General features: G+C 40.5%; 2 protein-coding genes across 2 annotated transcripts in view; one reads left to right on the plus strand and one right to left on the minus strand.

Moving 5' to 3' along the window:
- LOC137258639 (carbohydrate sulfotransferase 15-like) overlaps window positions 1-2,597 on the plus strand; it is a 57,269-nt gene extending 54,672 nt beyond the window's left edge. Inside the window, exons 8-10 of the mRNA XM_067796336.1 lie at window positions 93-243; window positions 1,931-2,072; window positions 2,428-2,597. Of these exons, the coding sequence (XP_067652437.1) occupies window positions 93-243; window positions 1,931-2,072; window positions 2,428-2,597 (463 nt within the window). The remainder of the gene's footprint in view (window positions 1-92; window positions 244-1,930; window positions 2,073-2,427) is intronic.
- Window positions 2,598-5,220: 2,623 nt separating this feature from the next.
- On the minus strand, window positions 5,221-7,734 carry LOC137258640 (autotransporter adhesin BpaC-like). The gene is made up of 2 exons (XM_067796337.1): window positions 7,529-7,734; window positions 5,221-6,469 (listed from the first exon to the last, which is right to left on the minus strand). The coding sequence occupies exons 1-2, from the start codon at window positions 7,732-7,734 to the stop codon at window positions 5,221-5,223; spliced, it is 1,455 nt and encodes a 484-aa protein (XP_067652438.1).
- Window positions 7,735-23,505: the final 15,771 nt, after the last annotated feature.

The following is a 23,505-nucleotide window of genomic DNA, read 5'->3' on the forward strand; positions in this document are numbered from 1 at the left end:
ATATACTTCACCCCAACACCGAGATTTGTGCCTCTTCGTCGTATCAACAACTGACTAAAACTTGTATCTCAACTTTTATCTCAACTCTTCAGGATGATATCTGCATTTAACTATATGACAAAGGAGTATCCAGTTGTCACGGCAGAGAGCTTCCATGAAGAAGTGGTCAAAGAAATAAGAACGCTGGAAAAGTGTTTTTCAGTTTCTTCAGTGAGGACTTGTACGTATGACAACATCATGCAGGTAAGTTGTTATGTGACTGTGTAGTTGTGCAACAATACTGCAAGTGTAATACATTGTAGATGTGGATAGTCAGTGAAGGGCAGTTTTTATGTTGTACTTAGTTTAAGGGTATATCTAGAGTTGTACTACATTTACGCAGAATGGTCTGGAAGATACAACGGGGTTTTACAACCATATGGATTGTTGGAGAGTTTTCTATCATCTTTTCCTGTAACGAGTGAGTGAGTGAGTGAGATAATATTTAACGTCACATCGGCAATATGACAGCCACGTCGTGTCGCGACCAGTTATCACTGAAGAGGACTATATGTATAATATGAAATCTGTCGACGAAGGACAGTAAAACAGCTAGAATATCACAATATTACTTAAACCTAGTGAGGAAAGGAAACGGGCTATAGATCTCCTTAACCGTACATAAAAAGGAGAGTTAATCCTCTCTTTTGCATCTCTTTGCTGGTTTCACATTTAGTTCTTTTACGAAGTAGGACAAATTGTTATGGATAACAACTTCCTTCTTTATTGTGTGATTGCGACTTTTCTATACAGATTCTTGTACCGTTGTCAGGCAGGAGTGATGCATGAAATGTAGGACATGTAAATAATAACAATGAGATAACATTATATACAAAGAAAACACAATTGACAAAGCTAGCAATATAATGCCATGTTTGGTGAAGCAGAAAGCTGAAGAAGCCAGTGAGTACACAAAGGGTAGAGAATGGAAGGCAGACATGTATAAATAAAGGAGTTACAATGAAGGAAGAGATGTTTATACAACCGATTGAGCTTGGTAGAAGAGTGCATCATAAGCAGATGAATTGAAAGCATCCTTGGTCATGGTTGATGGTGGACTTGTGGCGTTTGATGTGGATGGCCTCGGTTGGCTTGCGCGTGGTGAAGTCCGTTTAGTTGTTGGCTAGGTTTGTGATGTCAGATCACTCTATCGTGATGATTAGGGATTTCTTTGATGTGGTCCGGGATGGCTGATTTGCTGTCCGAAATGGTAACAGAGGTGCGATGTTCTTAGACTCGGGTTTTGATGGGTCGTGATGGCTTCAATGGTTTGGTTGACTATTTCAGGCGGGTAGTGGTTACATTCCACAAAGACTTTCCTCGGGTGTTCAATTTCCTCATGTAAATTCGTTGAGCAGATGTTTTTGGCGCTTCTGGTCAATGTAGTGATGACACCTGTCTTGATTTTGGGGGATGATTGGACTTGTAGTGGATGTATTGATCCGTGTGGGTAGGTTTTCTGTACACAGAGGTCTGAAGTTGGTTACAGGAGGTGCGGGATACAAGGGCGTCGAGGAAAGGTAGTTGGTTGTTGTGCTCTGTTTAAGTGGTGAATTTGATGCGGGGATGTTGTTCTTCGAGATGGGCGAGAAGCTGAATAGGATATTGCTCAGGTTGAAGGACGACGAAGGTGTCATCCACTTTGCGGTACCAGCAGGAAGGTTTGAAGGGTTTCTAGAGCCTTATCTTCCAGGTCGGTCTGCTGACAATCACTTCACTTTTCATGTCCCATGATATAGACGTGTTATGAAGCACTTTCTCCAGTGTATGTGTCGAGAGTGTAACTATGTCTTAAACTGCAGCAGATTTCTCGAGTGCACGTCACATTCGTTTCTATGTTATATATTTATTGACGGTCATGTTTGGTTACATTTGGATATTTTACTCTCAGTTACAGACCGGCTTGTATCACGTGTTCATCAGAGACTGGATGAATGTTTTCCCTCGAGAACAGCTATTGATCGCCAGGCTGGAAGACATTCGTGATGATCCCTATACATCCTACTCCGAAATATTTGACTTCCTCGACTTAAGTAAGATATGTTGTATTCCTATTATTAGAAACACATCATACAAAATATGTTCTTTAGCAAAGATTTTGCTTTGGTTGTATGGTCCCTTCTCACTTGCCAGGTCTGGAAGTAAGTTGAAGAAACTGTAAGCTCCTGAACAGTTAATTGTGTTTTATTGGTGTTTGGGATTCTATCTTTTGAGAGAATGATTAATCAACGATCACTTTGTGTCGAGTCAAAAACACTATTGCTTCGTCTTCTTAAAATAGACAATTCTTTGATTTTCTAGTTCATTTGTGATTTAACAAATACCAAACGGAAGTGTGAAATCGATATGTGAATAGCTATTAATAGTCAAACTTGCCTCACAATTCAGGTCCTGTGTCCAGATCACAGTATAAGAAAATGCAAAATATATACAAGAATTCAGGAAGAACTCGTTTTACGGCGTGGAACGAGACACGTCGACTGTTAGACAATTTCTACAGACCTCACAACATCCAACTTGCCAAGTTGCTACAAAACAGGTTTCCGACCTATACCTGAATATTTCAGTGTGATCTCTTACTTTCATAATAAATAAATATTGCTTGTTGGTGTTAATGTTATTAGCTATTACCCCGTGACTCCATGTTCCTTCGTTGGATATTGACAGTGTTGTCAGCTGTTTGCCTCACAGTTAATCTGCTGAACATATTAAATTCATCCCGACTAATCGGAAATGGAGTTACGCGGTCGCTGAATTGGAATATAATCTAGTTCAACAATGAAAAGACAAGTCAACGAGACCACTGACTTTGGGATGCGTTGAAAAACAAACGACAATAGAAAGTAGAAATGAATTTGTAAAAGGTGTTGTGTTAAATGTCTTCAAACCACTTCCTGGTCCTCTTCCTCTCTCGGACACGCGAATGTCCGGGTTAGAATTTAGTACCCCATGCTTATCGTGGTCAGGCTGACACCTGTATGGTATTCCAAACGAGTAGGGCGATATTCATGCTGTTGATCACAAGATTGTCTAGACCACCATATTTAAGGACCACCGCCATATGGCTGGAATATTGCCGATTGCGGCGTGAAACTAAACTCACTCACTTCACGTTATGGCGCACATGTATTCGATGAAGACTGACATCTTCACCAAAACACTGACAGTTTCAATCTGGCAGTTTCCTTTCGATTTGTACTGCATGCACTGTCTAACATACGCACTCATGAAAGAAAAACAATAGAATATAAGACCGTTGTTACCGGAAGATCGAACTACAGACATGAAGTTATTATGAGCCAAGTGGTGGCGATGCCCACTTCTTGTCTGAATCTTTTACCTTAAAATCTTTCGTACATTTCATCTATGATAAAGTCCAGTTTATTACCCATGATAATGAGGATACACTAATAGTGCACAATGTGTAATTTAGTGATTCTCGACGTTGATTGGTCGATCGTATATTTGTGCATTTTCATCGGCTGCCGAAACTACTTCCAAACCACTACCTTCATTCATAATATTTCATGGACTGATTAGTGAATTGAACCATGCTGTAATCGGACCGATGCGAGACTTTAAGACAGAACCACAGGAACATACAGGATTTAGATTTTGATGCTGATTTATGCTCTTCTTCACACCTCAATAACTTACAACCAAAATATGTATACTATTGAACGGCAGCTGCAGTTATGTTTAAACAAAAATAATAAATGGTGCATTGAAAACGGTTTTAAATTGTCTAAATCCAAAACTAAATGTATACATGTTTGTAGAAAGTATAAACACCATAATGACCCAGAACTATCTTTGAAAGGAGCTCCCATCAAGGTTGTTACTACCTAATTGTATACATTTGTAAAACATATAAGCCTAATAAGGACCCAGAACTACATTTAAAAGGAACTCCCATCAAAGCTGTCAAGGAAGCTAAGTTCTTGGGAGTAACTTTCGATTCCCATTTAACATTCTTGCCACATATTATATCCCAAAAGGTTAAATGCCTGAAGGCATTTGATTAGTTAAAGGTTGTCTCCAATCCAAAGTGGGTAGGGGATGAAAGTACCTCCTTCACTTATATAGATTATTGGTGCGATCTATACTTGATTACGGCTCCATCGTATATGATGGCGCCTGCAAAAGCAACCTTAAACTACTTGATTCTGTTCACCACCAATCCTAAGGCTTTGTCTTGGATTCTTTAGAACTTCTCCAGTTGACAGTCAATACGTTGAGGCAGATGAGCAGTCTCTTCCTCAACGCCGTATAAAACTAGCTTTACAGTATTGTTGCAGTGAATGATTTGCTGTGACAAAAGGTATAAGAAATATAAGAAATCCACCCCCACCCCTCACACTCCCGGACCAGCAAAATACAACACTGAGAAGGCTGATAAACAGGCAAGATACAAAAGTACACAATAGAGGTTTCATGTACAATACCACGGAGTCAATTCTAATGTAATGGGTCACAAATATTATGTCAACTCACCGAAGTCTTGGTGTGAGAGTGAGAAACAGTATTACTGAATGTAACACAACGAGCAGTCAGGCAGCGGTCATGAAGGTCGTACGTTGGCAAAGGCAGTTTAGAGTATTCCAGTTAATCTGTGTGTGTCTCCCGCGTCAACACGACAACCAGCCTATATATAACGTCACGTTACGTTCGAGCACATATGACCATCGCCATCAACGAAAAATTCTCTAGCAGTCTCCAGAAAGAAAACAATTAATCAAGGGAAGCAACTCTAGACCACTTCCTTAAATGCCTGCAGCTAAAATATTAAAGGTACTGAACATGTATGATATGAAATGTGCCCTATAATAACATTCACTCAAACCTTTAGACATTGTGACCCATATAATAATTATTACTTAATTAATAATACAATTTACAGAAAATACACTCTCGTAACAATATGTTACAAAATTAATTTCTAATGAGTCGAATCCATTTCACCGTGTCTTTGTGAAGATTTGTCTAAGACACTACTCTTATTTGTCCTCTTGTCCTCCTGTCATTGCAGATGCCGGCATTGAGTTGGAAAGCATATCGCCTCCCGGTCTTCTTTATTCTCCTCCTTGGCAAATGGTTAGGCCAGAAGTTGACCTAACACTCACTACATTTAAAAAAATTGAATATCATCAATTAAAACGTAAATACAACAATTACAAATCTTTACTTACAGATGGGCCCATGTGCAGTGACGCAGTAGCTTGTGTCACTGTCATTGGGCCCATGTGCAGTGGCGCAGTAGCTTGTGTCACTGTCATTGGGTCCATGTGCGGTGACGCAGTAGCTTGTGCCACTGTCATTGGGTCCATGTGCGGTGACGCAGTAGCTTGTGTCACTGTCATTGGGTCCATGTGCGGTGACGCAGTAGCTTGTGTCACTGTCATTGGGTCCATGTGCGGTGACGCAGTAGCTTGTGCCACTGTCATTGGGTCCATGTGCGGTGGCGCAGTAGCTTGTGTCACTGTCATTGGGTCCATGTGCAGTGGCGCAGTAGCTTGTGTCACTGTCATTGGGTCCATGTGCAGTGGCGCAGTAGCTTGTGTCACTGTCATTGGGTCCATGTGCGGTGACGCAGTAGCTTGTGTCACTGTCATTGGGTCCATGTGCGGTGACGCAGTAGCTTGTGTCACTGTCATTGGGTCCATGTGCGGTGACGCAGTAGCTTGTGTCACTGTCATTGGGTCCATGTGCGGTGACGCAGTAGCTTGTGCCACTGTCATTGGGTCCATGTGCGGTGACGCAGTAGCTTGTGTCACTGTCATTGGGTCCATGTGCGGTGACGCAGTAGCTTGTGTCACTGTCATTGGGTCCATGTGCGGTGACGCAGTAGCTTGTGTCACTGTCATTGGGTCCATGTGCGGTGACGCAGTAGCTTGTGTCACTGTCATTGGGTCCATGTGCGGTGACGCAGTAGCTTGTGCCACTGTCATTGGGTCCATGTGCAGTGGCGCAGTAGCTTGTGTCACTGTCATTGGGTCCATGTGCAGTGGCGCAGTAGCTTGTGTCACTGTCATTGGGCCCATGTGCGGTGACGCAGTAGCTTGTGTCACTGTCATTGGGTCCAAGTGCAGTGACGCAGTAGCTTGTGCCACTGTCATTGGGTCCATGTGCGGTGACGCAGTAGCTTGTGTCACTGTCATTGGGTCCATGTGCGGTGACGCAGTAGCTTGTGCCACTGTCATTGGGTCCATGTGCGGTGACGCAGTAGCTTGTGCCACTGTCATTGGGTCCATGTGCGGTGACGCAGTAGCTTGTGTCACTGTCATTGGGTCCATGTGCGGTGACGCAGTAGCTTGTGCCACTGTCATTGGGTCCATGTGCGGTGACGCAGTAGCTTGTGTCACTGTCATTGGGTCCATGTGCGGTGACGCAGTAGCTTGTGTCCCTGTCATTGGGTCCATAATAATATCTTCTAGATTATCCGATAGGAGCTCCATTTTTACAGCAGAAGCAATCGCAATACTAACAGCTCTTAAATATGTTAAAAAACACCCTAAAGGTGAGTGAGAGAGTTAATATTTAACGTCACATCGGCAATATGAGAGTCATATCGTGACGAGAACACTCAACACTGAAAAGGACTATATGTATATTATAAAACTCTGTCAACCAAGGACAGTAAAACAAGTAGAATATCACAATTTGACTTAAAACTAGTGTTGAAAGTTCACACTAGTATCACTATGCGGACAATACAATATAACAACAGGGTACAGATCGCCAACAACTGAAGGTAGATCCCCACACCGGGGACCATGGGGACTTACAGTACCTTAGCTACCTAAAACATACTAAAAAGAAACAGCACATGCCATTATCTGACTCCCTGTCTTGTTTGTTACCCAGCCACGTTGGCATTTCTGGGAATACAGTGGCCGATCTTGTTGGCAAAAGGCGCAACTCAATAAATCTGTGCCACACAAGGCATCGTCTTAGAATTTTTTAAAAAGCACACATGAAAAAAGCCGCCACGCCTGACCGAAGTGCAGAGACAGAAAGCCGTAGCAGGGACCCAGTAAGGAGCGTCACCTGCCAAAATAGCACGAACCTTCGGTTACACCTGGGTGTAGCAAGTTGTTTCAGCGTCTGGGTCAGACGGGTAGCACCAGCAACGGCACTCGGACAGCATATGATTCCACAGGTAGTATCACGACGTCCGCGTGAACATGATGTTCGAGAAAGACGTCCATGCCGTGGGGAATTACTGACACAACAACACCGGCATAACAGGCACTGGGCAAGACAAGTTCTGAGACTGGTCACATTTTCTTTTTCGGATAAAAACAAGTTCAGGGTACCCACAGCTGTTGGCCATCAATGTGTCTACACGAGACATGTTAGGCCACGTTAAGCGTTAGAACGCTATGCAGAAGTTCCGGCATATGGTGGATGTGATGTTACTGTGTTGAGGGGGAATATGTGGCGAACTGAAACAAAACACAAGACTAGTCATCATTCGTAGCAACCTTACTGCACATACGTACAGGCGTGACATTCTACGACTCGTTCTGTCATTCGCAGCCACATGGCATTGTCTTCCAACACGATAATGTAGGACTTCCTACCGCCAGACTGACAAGGGACTTCTTGAACAACATGAAAGTCCACGTCATAATGGTCAGCGTGTTCACCAGATATGAACCGTATCGAACATTTGTGGGACGTCTTGGAGGGCATACTAGGAACCGACCAGTAACCCTAGTGACAGTTGGAACAGCGTCTGAAAGACGCCTGGCAACGTCTTTAGACGCGTGACGTCATGACATAATAGGCCAGACGAGGGTGTAAGAGACCGATCAGTAGGTTTCCCCAACCTGTTAATACAGCTTCATCATTACCAATTAGTATTTTCTTACTATACCATGAGATGATCATTTAGAGTTAGATCAGATATTTTTTATGTTTCGTTTGTTATTTATGTCTTTTTGTTGCTTTTTGTGTTCTTTTCAGGTAATATTTATAGTAAATGAAATGCGTTTTTAAAGAAGTGACAAAAATGCATATTCTGCTTTGATAAAAATACATACAATGCCCATGTGTTAGGGATAAACAGGCCTATAAAGCACAATAGTTACTGTGACTTAACATGGACTGTGAGTGTAATGAACAGGATCATATATTATCAGGAACTGACTACAAGGTATTGAAAATTAAGTGGTGGAAGATTCATACAAATATTGTTAGCAAATTAATTGTATTAACTTGTTTGAGTGACATTATAGAAGTTCAGGTGTACAAATAGGACAAATCGTTTTGGATGACGTCTATATTGCGTGATTGCGACGTTTCCATACAGATTCATGTATCGTTGGCAAGCAGGAATGATGCATGAAATCCAGAACACACACACACACGCAGGGACCTTACAAAGGTGTTTCCTGTTGGGAGTCTTGTAAAATCCGTAATATGGAAGCAAATACGACATGATTTAGTCTCAGAACCTCGGACAACTTGAGGTAACGGTTGGTAATCTTGTTACTGTCAACTCATGTTAGTATACTGCCGTCAAGACACTTCTTCGTGCTTTGCAGGAAGAATTCGTCGACGATACTTTCCGTGAGTGTTGTCTGTAATCGGTTGTGATGGTCTACCACTGGTCTACCATTTAATTTAACCCGATGACAAGCACAAATGCGATATCTTTTATGTCACGGTATCTGGGAGTATGGTTACGGTAGATCACGTGACAAATTCCACAAGAAGGTAGTATCTGACGTCACTCAACTACACCCATTTACAAATCTTCTACTTGAGCCTAAACCCGGACACCAAGAAATAAACAAGACAATATGCTATCTAAAGTACTGTGAAATGTTACATTGAAGTTCATGGCGAACACTCTCAGTTACATTAGTCTAAAAGCCTTAGCAACATTTCATCAAGCTGGTGACCTTCAAAAGGCGTGTCAGATGCTTCAAAGCCTTGCCTTTTGTACCAGCAGGGAACAGTTGGTGCCCTACATCCGTGAGTGTACTAGCAACAAAAACCACCCCATAGTACGCCACAATGATGCAGTGGTATGGTCATGTGGTGAACACCTACTACAAGTTCATCTTTGATGCAGTGTTCACATATACACTGTGTCACTACTTGTCTTTGGTTTCAACATGACACATTATCAGAAACGGACTATCAGCGACATGCACACCCAAAACACGGCACCCAAACCTGACCAGATATTCTTCCAGGACTCGAGCATGATGTCAGTATCTGCACATAACAGTAAAGGTGAAGGCGGGGACTAGATCCTTGAAAACATTAATGGGAAAATTAGGATGTGGCTGCCATCAGGATATCCATCTGAAAAAAAGGACAAAACAAAAGTGGATAAATATTTGCCGGAACCGGGACAGGTTGGAAAAGGTAATTATAATCATTGATTACCTAAATAACTCACCGCCATAATTCTGTCATGGATATGGCCGTTTGCATTATGTACACATGATGTTATCACTAAACTTTTAATACATTATAATGATTTCAACATGGCTTACGTGGATTGTATTGACCAAGTGCGAGGTTTATGAACAGAAAACTTTCCCAACACAACGCAACACAAAGACAATGTTGGGTTGTGACCATTCCCATGTTTATAATTGTTCATGAATGCTGAACACAACAAACATTTTTAACAGAACTAGTTTCTAGGTCAATAATCACCTTCCTGTGGGCAAGGAATCCCACAATCAGAGGGACGGATACAACTCCCAATTTATATGTGTTCGACATGAATGTGGATAGGAAGATTGGGTAATGGCAGTTCGATCTTAAGCAATCAGGTTATCTGCTAGAGGCAGAAATACTTCACGACTTTATATATTTAGTATATGCATGTCATAACTGATTTCAAACTCTACAAACCATCACTTTCATATCAACATTATATATTCTTGAAATTATCTTAATTCATGAAATATTTTGTTCCCATGTTGTTCATTTAGAAAAGTAAGTACGACTGTACAGTACAATTTGACACTAACTCATCAGCCTGTATTTTCGAAGGATAATTAGATAAGTAATGATATGAATTTTTCTGTTATTTATCTATTTAATATTTTTATGACTGTTTGAGTTGACTGCTGCAAATAGGACAAATCTCTACTGCAAACTGATACGAACTCCGAACCTATTATTTCATATGCAATTTGTTTTGGTTTTCTGTGAATGACGGGAAACGAAAAATATGTATGTCCAGAGAGGTTTATTTGAAAAGAGAGACCAATGTCAAACATCAATGTCATTACACTTGCCAACATACCAGAAATTCTTTCTCTTAGCTTTGTTACGCAAGCGTAGCAGTAACTCTCTACTTCTCGATGTCCACATATCAGATAATGGGGTCACAGACATGGTGGTCGGTGGCAACTATTGTAGTCTACTATTCTGGTTTACCTTCAATGATCATCATGATCAGGATTAACACAACATCATTACAGGGCTAATTGAAGTTAGGTTTTGTCACGGCTTCATTGTAACTAACAACACACATTTTAGAAGGAAAATGTTGTTGCTCAACAAAACAATGCACGAAAAAAGTGTTTACACTCTATCTTGCTAGAAAGTATTACATTCCAAAACGTGCACATGTAGTTTAACAACAGAATATTGTAAATGCTGAACAACAGCTCTAGTCAGTCCTGAGCCTAATCAATATCCCGCCACAAATAATGGCAACATTCCTAGTTGATATCCTGTCAAGAAGATGGGGTCACAACATGATTCAGCCGTGTCTTTCTATTTGGATGAGGATGTCCAAACTGTTAGAAAAATTATATCAGAGTTTCTCCTCATAGAGAGCCACAAAACAGCTTGCAAATACTGACGTTTCAGTTTCTCCTCACAAGTCTCTGAACAGCAGCAAAGGCATCTTGAGGGACAGAGACCGCTGGCTTGCCCACATGAGTGAAAAGGAAATTGTTACTGAACTGCAAAACCAAGGAGTCACTCTGGTTAAACGATTCACGTTTAAGAAAAAACGGAGAAACTTTAAACACAAAGACTTGCTTAATTTCATTTTCACAACCCCAACACCCAAAGTACATAAAAGCTGGATATTTTAAGATCGAAGTGGAACAGTATATTCCAAACCCACTTCGTTGTTACAAGTGTCAAAAGTTTGGTCACGGTGCCCAATCCTGCAGGAATCGTGCAACATGCTATAGATGTAGTAAAGATGATCACGAAGGTTCTGACTGTTTGTCTTCTCCAATATGTGTCAATTGTCTTGGAGATCATATGTCTTCGTCAAAGTCATGTCATGTCTGGAAACGTGAATATGAAATTGAAATCAACATCCAAAAGAACGTCACATATTATTCTGCAGTTGTTGCTCGCCCCATACTAAATTTGTTCTGTCAGTTGCATGTCAGACACATATCACCTGGGTTAAAGCTGACAAACACACTTTAATTACATCAGATGCTGTTGATAAACACCATGCAACATCAGCTTGCCTGACTGAATCACAAACAGTATCTCCTGTTGTGAAAAATCCTTGTCAAAAAGTAAGTAACAGACAATAATCTGATCGAGTACAAAAGGGATCACGTGATCCTGTACATATCTATAACAAGTTTCTACTTTTAGAAGACATTGAGACATCTCTCCTCATCCCGGTGCGCGAAATAGAAGCAAAATGCACAAGAACTCCTTAATCCAATGGAATTGCAGAGGACTTAGGACCAATTTTAATGAAGTACAATTACTACCACAGGACTTTAAACCATCAGCTTTTAGTTTTCAAGACACGTACTTGAAACAAAGTGATAAGTTCGACTTGCGTAAATACCATTCATATCATTCTTTTTCACCACTTGGTGACAAAGCCACTGGTGGATCTTCCATATTGGTGAGACATGGTATTATTCATAGCCCTGTTCCTCTTAAAACCAATCTTCAGGCCGTTGCTGTTCGTCTTACTTTACATATAACCCTTATTCTTTGTTCCTTGTTTATCGCCCCTTCGTCACCAGACTGATCTTCAAGATTTGTATGGCCAATTACCAAAACTCTGTATCATAATTGGTGATCTCAATGGACATAACCCATTATGGGGAAGTCCTGATACCAACAGTAAAACAGTTTATATCTGATAATGATTTATGTATATTCAGTGATGGCTCTGACACATATTTACATCCTGCAACGGGAACATATTCTTCCTTAGACCTGTCACTCACTGATTCAAACGTCTATAATGAATTTGAATGGGCAGTCCATAATGATCTTTGTGGGAGTGACCATTTTCCAACAGTACTTACAGCAATTAACCCTTCCGATGATCCGCCTGTAACAAGATAGAAGTTTTCAAAGGCCAATTGGCCATTATTTCAGGCCACCTGCCTTAAGGAACTTAAATCAGACCTTTTCATGGATGTACCTGATCCAATTAAAATGTTCTCGGACAAACTAAAACATATAGCTAATGAAACTATTCCTAAGTCCTCTGTAAATCCGCACATCCGTAAACCATGGTTTAATGATGAATGCAAACGGGCTATGAAAAAGAGGAAGAAAGCAGAGAAATATTTTCGCCTTCATCCCACTGTACATAACTTATATAATGTAAACCTCAGTTGCGCTAAAGCACGACGAACGTTTAAGCACACTAAACGTCATACTTAGAAAATTTACGTTTCCAAAATAAATTCCCGTACTCCTATGTCAAGGGTGTGGAATATGATAAAAAGAATTCGTCCTTCTCAAATTATCATCCTAAATTCCAGACTTATCAAACACAACAAGAGAAGAACCCAGTGAATTTTAAATCTGATAATGGTGAAGATTATAATGAGGTATTTTCATTACATGAAGTTCATACTGCGCTATCACAGGCTCACGATACTGCAACAGGACCTGAATATATCCATTACCAACTCCATTACAAAACACTTGCGTGAATCATGTCTCGAAACGTTACTTGGCATTTTTGACCATATTTGGATAACGCAACATTTTCCCCTCATGGCGAAAACCCATAATTGTTCCTATTCCAAAGCCTGGGAGGGATCATACAGATCCATCAAAATACCGACCTATTTCCTTAACTAGCTGCGTTTGCAAAACCATGGAGCGAATGGTAAATAATCGCTTAGTTTCTGATTACTGATATACAATGTGGTTTCCGTAAAAACCACAGCACAATTGACGACTTGGTTCGTTTGGAATCATTTGTTAAATATTATTTCATTAAAAAACAACAAGCAGTATCAATCTTTTTTTATCTTGAAAAAGCATATGATACTACTTGGAAGCATTGTATTTTAAAAGATTTACATCCTTTTGGTTGAGAGGTCGCTTACCTCAGTTTATATCTATTTTTTTAAATGACAGACAGTTTCAAGTACCTGTGGGATCAACCCTCTCAGACTACTTTCATCAAGATCAGGGTGTTCCACAAGGCAGTATTTTGTCTGTGACTTTATTTAGTATTAGAATCAATAGTCTTTCTAAGGTTTTAAGTGATTCAGTAGATGGATCACTATTTCTGGATGATTTTAATGTTCCTTGTAGAGGTAAAAATATGCATACAATAGTGAGGCAATAACAATATTGTCTCAGTAAAATTGAAAAATGGTCACTTGAAAACGGGTTTACATTTTCAATAACAACAACAAATTGCTTGCATTTCTGCAGAAAGTATAACCCGCATAAAGATCCAGAATTATTTTTAAATGGCACCCCCATCAAAGTAGTAAAGGTGGCCAAGTTCTTGGGTCTTATTTTCGACTCACATCTAAGTTTTCTACCCCACATTATATCCCTCAAAACTAAATGCCTGAAGGCACATGATTTGTTACAAGTTGTTTCCAATTCAAAGCGGGGAAGAGACCAAACTACCCTATTCCACTTATACAGATCTCTCATCCGTTCGAAACTTGATTACGGCTCCATCGTTTATGGTGGAGCCTGTAAAAGCAACCTCAAAATACCCGATTCTATCCACCATCAAGGTCTACGACTATGTCTTGGGTCATTTAGAACTTCTCCTATTGACAGTCTTTACGTCGAGGCCGATGAGCCATCTCTTACTCAACGACGTATAAAGCTCTCCTTACAGTATATAACAAAACTATATTCTAATGAGACCACTTCTGCATTTAACTGTGTTTTTAAACCTCTTTATGAGGATCTATACAATAAAAAGTCTTCTCTTGTTCCGTCTCTTGGACTTAGAGTGAAATCGTTTTAGTCTGCTGGTGGCATTGAGCTAGCCAGTATATCTCCTTCCCGTCTACTTTCGACTCCTCCTTGACAGTTAGTTACACCCGAAGCTGACCTAACACTGACGAGGTTTAAAAAATCAGAAACAAATGAATTACAATATAAACAAGAATATAATCAATTAAAAGGTAACTATAATACATACAAATCTTTATTTACAGATGGGTCCAAGGACGGTAGCGCAGTGGCTTGTGCGATGTCTTATTGGCCATACGAGATATACTCATGAATACCTTTTGAAAGGTGAGGATCCTCCGTTCTGCATCCGTTGTGATGAAAGGATCACAGTAAAGCATATCTTGCTTGATTGTGTTGAGTATTCCGTCACAAGGGATCAGTATTTTAATTCACAAATTATGAAGGATCGTTTTAGCAATATTAGCCCCCATTTAATTATTGGATTTTTAAAGGAGTCAGATTTGTTAAGTGAACTGTAAATAGATAAATATTTTAAAATTGGAAGATTAAATTAGTAAATCAAATCGTTAGTGGCTGTACCCTCAAAGGGGATTGAAGTACCGTAAAATAATTGTTTTCCTGAGAGGGTACTTAAGCCCCAAAACATTTGAAGTAAATTTCAGTTTTCCTGCTTTTAATCATGGAGTAAGTGTGATTTTACTTTATGGCTAGATTTGCCTAACTTGCTACCAGGAAGCAAATGTACTGTAAGTCCCCATGGTCCTTAGTAAGGTGATCTACCTTCAGCTGTTGGCAACCTATAGCTCATATTTATATTGTACTTTCCTCTAGAGATACATTGTTTTAGGTCTATTCACTAGTTTTACATTCTACTCTGTGATATTCTAGTTAGTTGCGCTGTCCTTCGTTGACAGGGTATTACAATGTATGTGCTATTTATTCATTTGTATTTTTATAATTAATCGTTCTCGTCACGATATGGCCTCAATATTGTCGATGTGACGTTAAATATTAACTCGCTCACTCACTACTGTTAAATGTTGGGGCCCCTCGTATTAGGTACTTGAATGCCATGATATGGAGCGTTATCCATCACAGTCAGACTTTTGAGGGGCCAGTGCTGGTACCACTTGATGCTGTACCCATTCTAAGAAAACCGTCCCGTTCATTTCGGTATGATAATTTCGGTTGTCTTTAGATTTTGCCTTGAAGACTAGGGAACAGCCAGGTAGGAATCCCCGACGCTTGCAGCCAGCATGGAGCACAAACCTTGCCAAGTGGTAATTTTCTGGCACAGGACTCTGAAGAGGAGCTAGCGAACCTTTGTGTCCCTGTGGTATGGGAAGCATTTACCCATGTTTCGTCCAAATATACAGGTTCGTAACCCTCTGTACGTTTCTTTCGAATTGTGTGTAAGTACTGGTTTCTTAGTCAAACAAGATGAGACCTCTCGCACAGTGCACGTCTATTTTCTGAGCCTACTTATTTTGTAACGGAAACCAAATTTGTGAAGCGACTTCCATAACTGATATTTTGAAATGACCAAAGAATGATTTGTCTCCATATGCTTTTTCAGAATACGCAGAGAGACAAATGTATTTTGCTTATATAGAGACTTAATGGCGTTTCTAACCAAGTGTAGGTTTTGAGACGGTCCCCTCAGTTGTGTCCGTGCAGGTTGAATCGGTACAGTTTTTACAAGATAGTTTTTAAGTTCCCAACAGCACGTGCAGTTCGTAAACGATACTTAGCCAAAGCATATTGAGACCTACCCCTTTCACCTTCGTTTTTAAAAAAGTTAAATACTTTGCAAACAACTGACATAGCATCGTGTGATAATCTTATTGTTTCAGGTACTGCAATCACGAATGTGTAGTTTGCCGAGCAAATCACACGTGTCAATTTCACACGTGCACCTTGCCCACCTGGCTGTTCTACCAGGAAGAGGGCCCCCCTCGTACAAAATAGCGAAAGGTGACAAGAAAATGACCATCGTTTGTTCAACAATTTTTTTTATTCGGGTGTCCCAAATTATGAGACACATCATGAGTTGGTCTGTTGATTTCATGTGGTTGTGCAAAATTTGGTTTTGTTGCAATTATTAGATTTTGTGTTGGTGAGCAATCCATCGGTCTTAAGTGGAATCAAACGGACTGTAGCTGTCACAACTCTAACTGCTGAACGCTCGTTTTTCCATGATGGGACGGATCGAGACCTATTTGAGTTTGTCAACGGGTCATCATTGTTTTAGTCGACAAGGTCATTTGCCAAACTTGCTCAACAGAAAGCTCACTTGGCTCTCTGTTCATGAAATGAAGTTGAGAAGTATTTTGATGGGACCATCTGTATTACAATGCACGACTTGGACTTAAAACTAAAAAGATTCGGAACTACAAACAATGAGTCCAAAACAACTTGCGGCATCGCGTTTTTGAGTTTTGACAAGGCATCTCTCACGGGCATTCATAAAAAATAGCCCACACATTTTACGCGAGCATGAAAACACAGTAAACTTCAGTACTTCAAAATATTTCCATTACGAAATTCATAATTGTTCATAGGATGTTAATTTGAACGAAATTAAATGATTTTTCTAAAACAGACAAATGTAAACACAATGGCAACAATAATGCATGTATCATATTACATGGACATTCTGGAACAGACAACAACAGTGATCAACAACATGAGCATCGATTTGCGCAATGCAATTGGGAGCCGATGACATGTGTCAACCAAGTCAGCGAGCCTGACCACTCGATCCCGTCAGTCGCCTCTTACGACAAGCATAGCCGCCTTTTATGGCAAGCATGGGTTGTTAAAGGCCTATTCTACCCCAGGACTTTCACGGGTCTCATTCTGACAGGCGGTACCAAAATTTATTGTTGAAATGTTATTTCTGAAGCCTCTAATTGTGTTCTGAAATTCATAATCAAAATCACACTCGGTGCTTATGTATTACGTAGCAGTGATAAGTGCGTTGCAGGTGTGCACAGCAAAATACATGTGTATGTGCGAGTCTTCGCGGTGTATTTAGGATAAATATGTCTTTGGTAGAGTGTTAAATGTTAAAATTATTAGAGTGTGACCTTTTTTAAGTCAGATTTCTATAGTAATCCAACATTTAAGAAAAACAATATCAAATATCATGGCGATCAAAAGCCATTCCATGTACATGGGGTACGGTCTAGCCTTTAAACTACAATAAACACAAATTATGTCCAACTTATCCGGTGATTTTTTCAGAGCACAGGAAGCGGAACACATCACCCCCCTCATTCCACACCAAATGTCATCTACTTGAAAATATAGTTGCAGACATAAGCATAAGGCATGGTGATAACATTACAGAACGGAACACTTAAAATTGTGGTCAGTTTTAATTACTGGATGGATGTGCTTTTAAGACATATAAACATTTTATACTATTTCATCCAATCACAGCTGTCACAGGCCTCTGTCCGTTTGAGTTGTTTCCATAAGCTCCTCGCTTGGGGATCATGTGATTCTGATGTAGTGTAGTAGCTTTGAAAACAACATTCGTTGTCTGCTTCAACCGTGTTATCTCCCTTTGTAATGCTTCCGGTCTACAGTGCACCGTATTTGCTCTGGTACCTTCGAGAGAATTTTCCATTTTTAATCACAGAATTTAATATGTTCCCTAGTTTTGGTTGTCCGATTTTGGCTGATGGTTAGTAGAGGCATAAAGGTTACGAAACAGACTGATTTGCCTGTGTTGCAATTAGTTTGAGGTCAAACAGTACAATGACTAGTCTACATGTCGACGTGGCGAAACGCGACTTCACTTACTGAAGCAAGACGTGAATAATGGCAACAGGAGATGTGGTCATATTTCTTACCCGAGCCTGCTGGCATTCACTCTTGACATTCTACGACATTCACACAATAATGCTTTGAGGGGTTGACAGGTGCACTTTTTCCATATGGGTTCACAGTGTTTCACCCCTTCATTCTTCTGTCCTTTCTGCTCCACCGAATAACAAGACATCATGTCAGCCACAAACTATACGGTACATAGGAGTGCGTCCGGACAAGCGTACAGCCTCTGAACCTGCTTAAGTGTGACACACCCTGAGTCTAAACAACATTTGTCGGAAACCCACTATTGTCGGCGCAGTTCCACGCCCCGGTAGTCGTCATAGTCGTGACAAACTGTTGCCGCATGATATCCCCGCGTCGTCCCAATCAGGAAAAATACTGTACTCCATATAATGCAATTTTTCCGCAATGTCTATAGTAGCACGTCAAAATGCGATCCTTAACTTTGGGTAAATAGCATGGTGTACATGCGTCTTTTAGTATGCATGGCTGACAGTATAAACATTCCCTTTAGTCATCTTTGCTTAAAATATGCTCACCTGTATACACGTACTTAATTAACGAAATCACCTGTTTACATATACATACTAGTATATTTGATATTTGTTATTCGTGACACAGATGTGGCCATTTTTTAGATAGATATTGGTTTCAATCAATTTCAAAACTGTCCTTCACTTAAACTGACTGTACTGGGCTATATTCCACTGAGACATGAAAACGTCACTGTATCACGGGTAACACATGTCATGTAACACCGCCAACGCGGAAGGAAGTATTTGGGGATACACCGGACCGACCAGACGAAATCGAAAACAATGTCAAACGACTTTTGTGTCAGAGTGATCAAATGAACAGTTGAAACACAAACGTATTGTCAATTGAAGTCCCCTGCTTATTTTACATTCACGACGTTCGTTTATGTTCACATATAATACAACTATACCTTTGCAGATTCAGTAACGGAGTTCAAGCAATTCTATAATTTCACCTCAGCTTAGGTGGAAGGTTGTTTTAACAGAGATGCTGCTCCAAGCACATAGCGCATGCGCAATGATTAGGTTCGCGCGCCTGGAACTGAACTTTGGTTATCTGTTTTTCATAATCGGAATGGCACCACGGAATGGCGAGCCACCTCCTCGTGGTGGGTGCTGGGGAACGCTAAGAGCTCGCCAACACCCCCGTAGTGGACCCGGGGGAATATTTGGTCCACCAACCCGTTTGCCGTGGGTTGCGGCCCTGTGTCGATGGAGGACGGGAGTCTAGGGGTAGAGGGCACTGGGGGCCTGTAACCGCGTTCCGTTTGCTCAACACACCCCTTCGACCCTTACTTCACCTAGACGGAAGGTTGAATGGGCCCGGTTCAACCAATCGGCTGGTCACGCCAAGCCCTGTGCAATGTATGTTGTTTTGCACACATTTGATTTATATAAATTGGTATTTTCTGGACTTGGTTGAAATTGTATTCAACTTCATCACTTATTTACTGTAAGCAAATACAAAATTACTTGCTTAGAGGTTAATTTGCCAGAAGGCGGTGGCTCATGGGCCAATCTGTTAGAAAATCTTCCTGATGATTCTACTTGAGTATACCCTCCTGGTATCCCTGGTGTCACCTGTCTGAGACCCACAGGTATATGACATCGTCCTTGTTGACACTCCGTGGTGGGTGGGGAGCTAGGAGGGTGAATCATACATGAATACAACCTAGCCTCCCTACTAAAGAAACGTTCTTATGAATCCGATGATTCGTTTTCATCGGAGGATGAGACTCCTGAAATTGTCACAAGCCCGGATAACTGGCCTCGTTTCCTAGTTATGTCAGCACCAGATGGTGGAGCTCTTAAGCTCAATCCTTTTGCTGTGGCCAAAGGCATCTAAGGTTTAGCAGGTGATGTCAAAGAAAGAGAGACTAAGATCTGGTTCACTGCTCATTGAATGTCGAAAGCTGACCCAATCTCAAATTCTGCAATCATCTAAAGTCTTAGCGAATGTTCCTGTCGTGGTGTCCCCTCACAGGACATTGAATAGCAGTAAAGGTATCGTCCGTGACGTTGGACGTTGCCTTTCAGATATGAGCGAACATGAGATTGTGACAGAATTGCACTCACAAGGCGTTACCCATGTCAAACGCTTCACTGCCAAAAGGAACAACGAAACCTTCCAAACAAACACATATTTGTTCACCTTTTGTCTGCCTAAACACCCACAATCACTAAAAGCGGGATACTGCAACTTGAAAGTTGACACATTTATTCCAAATCATTTGAGGTGTTATACCTGTCAAAACTATGGTCATGGTTCAAAGTCTTGCTACAATCAAGCTGTATGTCACAGATGTGCTGGAAAGTGTGAAGATGGTAACCAAAACTCCTTCCTGTGTTAACTGTTCTGGCCACCATCCATCTTCCTCCAAAGAGTGCCCTACTTGGAAGCTTCAGTATAAAATTTCGCAAATAAAGCATCAGCAAAACGTGTCATTTTCAGAGGCAAAAAAACTTGTTCTTTCACAAGAACAATCCGGCTCAACGTACTCTAACGCAGTTGCCGCATCTATTCAGACCTCCAAGCAAAAACCTATTACATCTAATTCTGTAGGTTGCCAGACAGACTACACATGGGCAAGGACTTCTGCTTCAACCTTGCTATCTGCTAATGTCCAGTCAAGGTCTTCACAAGTGACCTGTAGTTCTCAAACCAGTGACTCATCCAAACACATTCTTAAATCGCAGACATCAACTGACATAGATACATCTCAGAAACGATCAAGTAACCCAGAACCTAATGTTCATCCAGCCTCAAAACACAAGTCAAAACAAAATAGTGACATTTTCAAAAAGACTCAAAGTGGAAGAACCTCGAAAGGGGCGAATAATCATATCCAAATCTTTAACAAATACTTTGATCTCTTGATGACATGGATGTGTCCGAGCAAAGCCATGGCAGGACTCATAGCTTGTCGCCATCACGAAAGGTGGGGGGTAGATCTGTTTATCCTCTGAAGAAGTAATGTCTTCACCTGTACTACAGTGGAACTCTAGAGGACTTAAGAACAACTTAAATGATTTATAATTATTAACCCAAGGTCATAAACCGTCAGCTCTCTCCATACAAGAAACTTATCTGAAACAGACAGATAATTTTGACCTACGTCAATTCAATGCGTATCACTATTTTTCTCCGCCTGGTGATAGAGCTACTGGTGGTGCTTCAATCCTGGTGCGACAAAATGTTATCCATAGCCCCGTTAGACTCACAACACATCTCCAAGCCGTTGCAGTGCGACTTACGTTGCACGTTGCATTTACATTGTGCTCTTTATACATTTCTCCATCATCAGCTGTTCAACTGAGCGATCTGCAGGCTCTTTATGATGAACTACCTAAACCGTGTTTAACCATGGGCGATTTAAATGGCCACAATCCACTCTGGGGTGGCATAAATACAAACACTAAAGGTAAGTTACTGGAGAATTTATTTCAAACAACGATTTATGCATTTATAACGACGGTTCAAACACGTATCTTCATCCTGGCACAGGAAGTTATTCAGCTCTTGATTTGTCACTTACGGACTCTAACCTATTGAGTGAATTTGAATGGTCTGTCCACGATGACTTCTGTGGAAGTGATCATTTCCCAACATTGCTAAAACCTGTGAATCCATCTGATGTTCCTCCGTGTGAAGATGGAATTTTAATTAGGCTAACTGGACTTTATACGAAACTCTCTGTCGTGAGAACCTTAAACCTGAACTTTTTCATAATATTCCCGATGCCATAAAATGTTTTTCAGATAAACTAAATAAAGCTGATGAGTGTATTCCTAAGTCCTCTGCTATTCCTCATATCCGAAAACCATGGTTTAACGATGATTGCAAACAGACTAGAAAGGCACGGAAGAAACCTGAGCATTATTTTCGTCGCCATCCTATGGTCCACAACTTAATGTAAAATTTTAAATGCGAAAGCAAGGCGTACTTTCAAGCAAAGTGAACGCCATTCTTGGCGAAGTTATGTATCAAAAATAAATTCGCGTACTCCGATATCAAAAGTATGGAATATGATACAGAAAATCAAGGGTAAGGGTTCTAGATCTAGCATCCACCATCTAAAAGACGGGAACCAGTTACTAACTAATAAAGAATGCTATAATTGTTCCCATCCCGAAACCTGGACGTGATCATACAGACCCTTCCAATTATAGGCACATATCACTAACTAGCTGCGTTTGCAAGACCATGCAAGACCATGATCAACATGGAAACATGGAAGTTTAAAAGATTTACATTACTTTGGATTACGAGTTTGCCGTTTTACGGCCGTTTGCCGCAATGTATATCCAACTTTTTAAATGACAGGAAATTTCAGGTCCGAGAGGGTTCTACACTCTCTGATCTTTACCTTCAAGATCAGGGTGTCCCGCAAGGCAGTATTTTGTCTGTCACATTGTTTACTATTAAGATCAACAGTTTACCAAAGGTTTTAAGCGATTCAATTGATGGATCACTTTTTTTGTGGATGATTTTAATATTTCTTGTCGTGGTAAGAAAATGCATACTATTGAACGACAACTGCAGTTGTGTTTAAACATAATATATAAATGGTGTCTTGAAAAGGGCTTTAAATTTTCTGAATCCAAAAATACTTGTATACATTTCTGCCGTAAATACAAACCGCATAAAGACCCTGAACTATCTCCAAATGGTATACCCATCAAGGTTGTAAAGGAGGCCAAGTTCTTAGGTGTTATTTTCGACTCACATTTAACCTTTCTGCCACATATCAAATCCCGCAAAGCTGCTTGAAGGCACTTGATCTGTTAAAAGTTGTTTCCAACTCAAAGTGGGGAGGGGACCAAACTACACTCTTGCACGTATAACGATCACTAATCCGTTTAAAACTTGATTATGGCTCCATTGTATATGGTGGGGCTTGCAAAAGCAACCTACAACTATTAGATTCTGTCCACCATCAAGATCTAAGACTTTGTCTTGGGTCTTTCAGAACTTCTCCTGTTGACAGTCTCTACGTCGAGGCTGATGAACCATCTCTTACACAACGCCGAACAAAGTTAGCATTACAATATATTACAAAACTATACTCGAACGAATCTAACCCTGTACATAACTGTGTCTTCAATCCTCTCTATGAGGATCTGTACAACAAAAAGTGTTCTCTTGTTCCGCCTCTGGGGCTCAGAATTAAGCCATTTATATCTGCTGCTGGCATTGACCTGGAAAATATAGCTCCTTGCCAACTGGTTATGTAAGTTGACCTAACATAAACTACTTTAAAAAACAGAAACGAATGAATTACAATATAAACAAGAATATAAGCAATTAAAGAATAAATATAGCAATTACAAATCCTTATTTACAGACGGGTCCAAGGACGGTGGTGCAGTGGCATGTGTCACTGTTATTGGATCCAGAACAATATCTTCTAGATTAACTCGTAACAGCTCT

This window comes from Haliotis asinina, chromosome 12 (assembly GCF_037392515.1).
Source record: "Haliotis asinina isolate JCU_RB_2024 chromosome 12, JCU_Hal_asi_v2, whole genome shotgun sequence".
Classification (NCBI taxonomy): Eukaryota; Metazoa; Mollusca; class Gastropoda; order Lepetellida; family Haliotidae; genus Haliotis; species Haliotis asinina.

Excerpts from the sequence above, each read along its gene's own strand:
- LOC137258640 (XM_067796337.1), bottom strand. The coding sequence starts at position 7,734 with ATGCCCTCCAAGACGTCCCACAAATGTTCGATACGGTTCATATCTGGT. Across the intron at positions 6,470-7,528 it reads CACGCCTGTACGTATGTGCA|AAGATATTATTATGGACCCA; the intron begins GTAAGGTTGCTA and ends CGGATAATCTAG.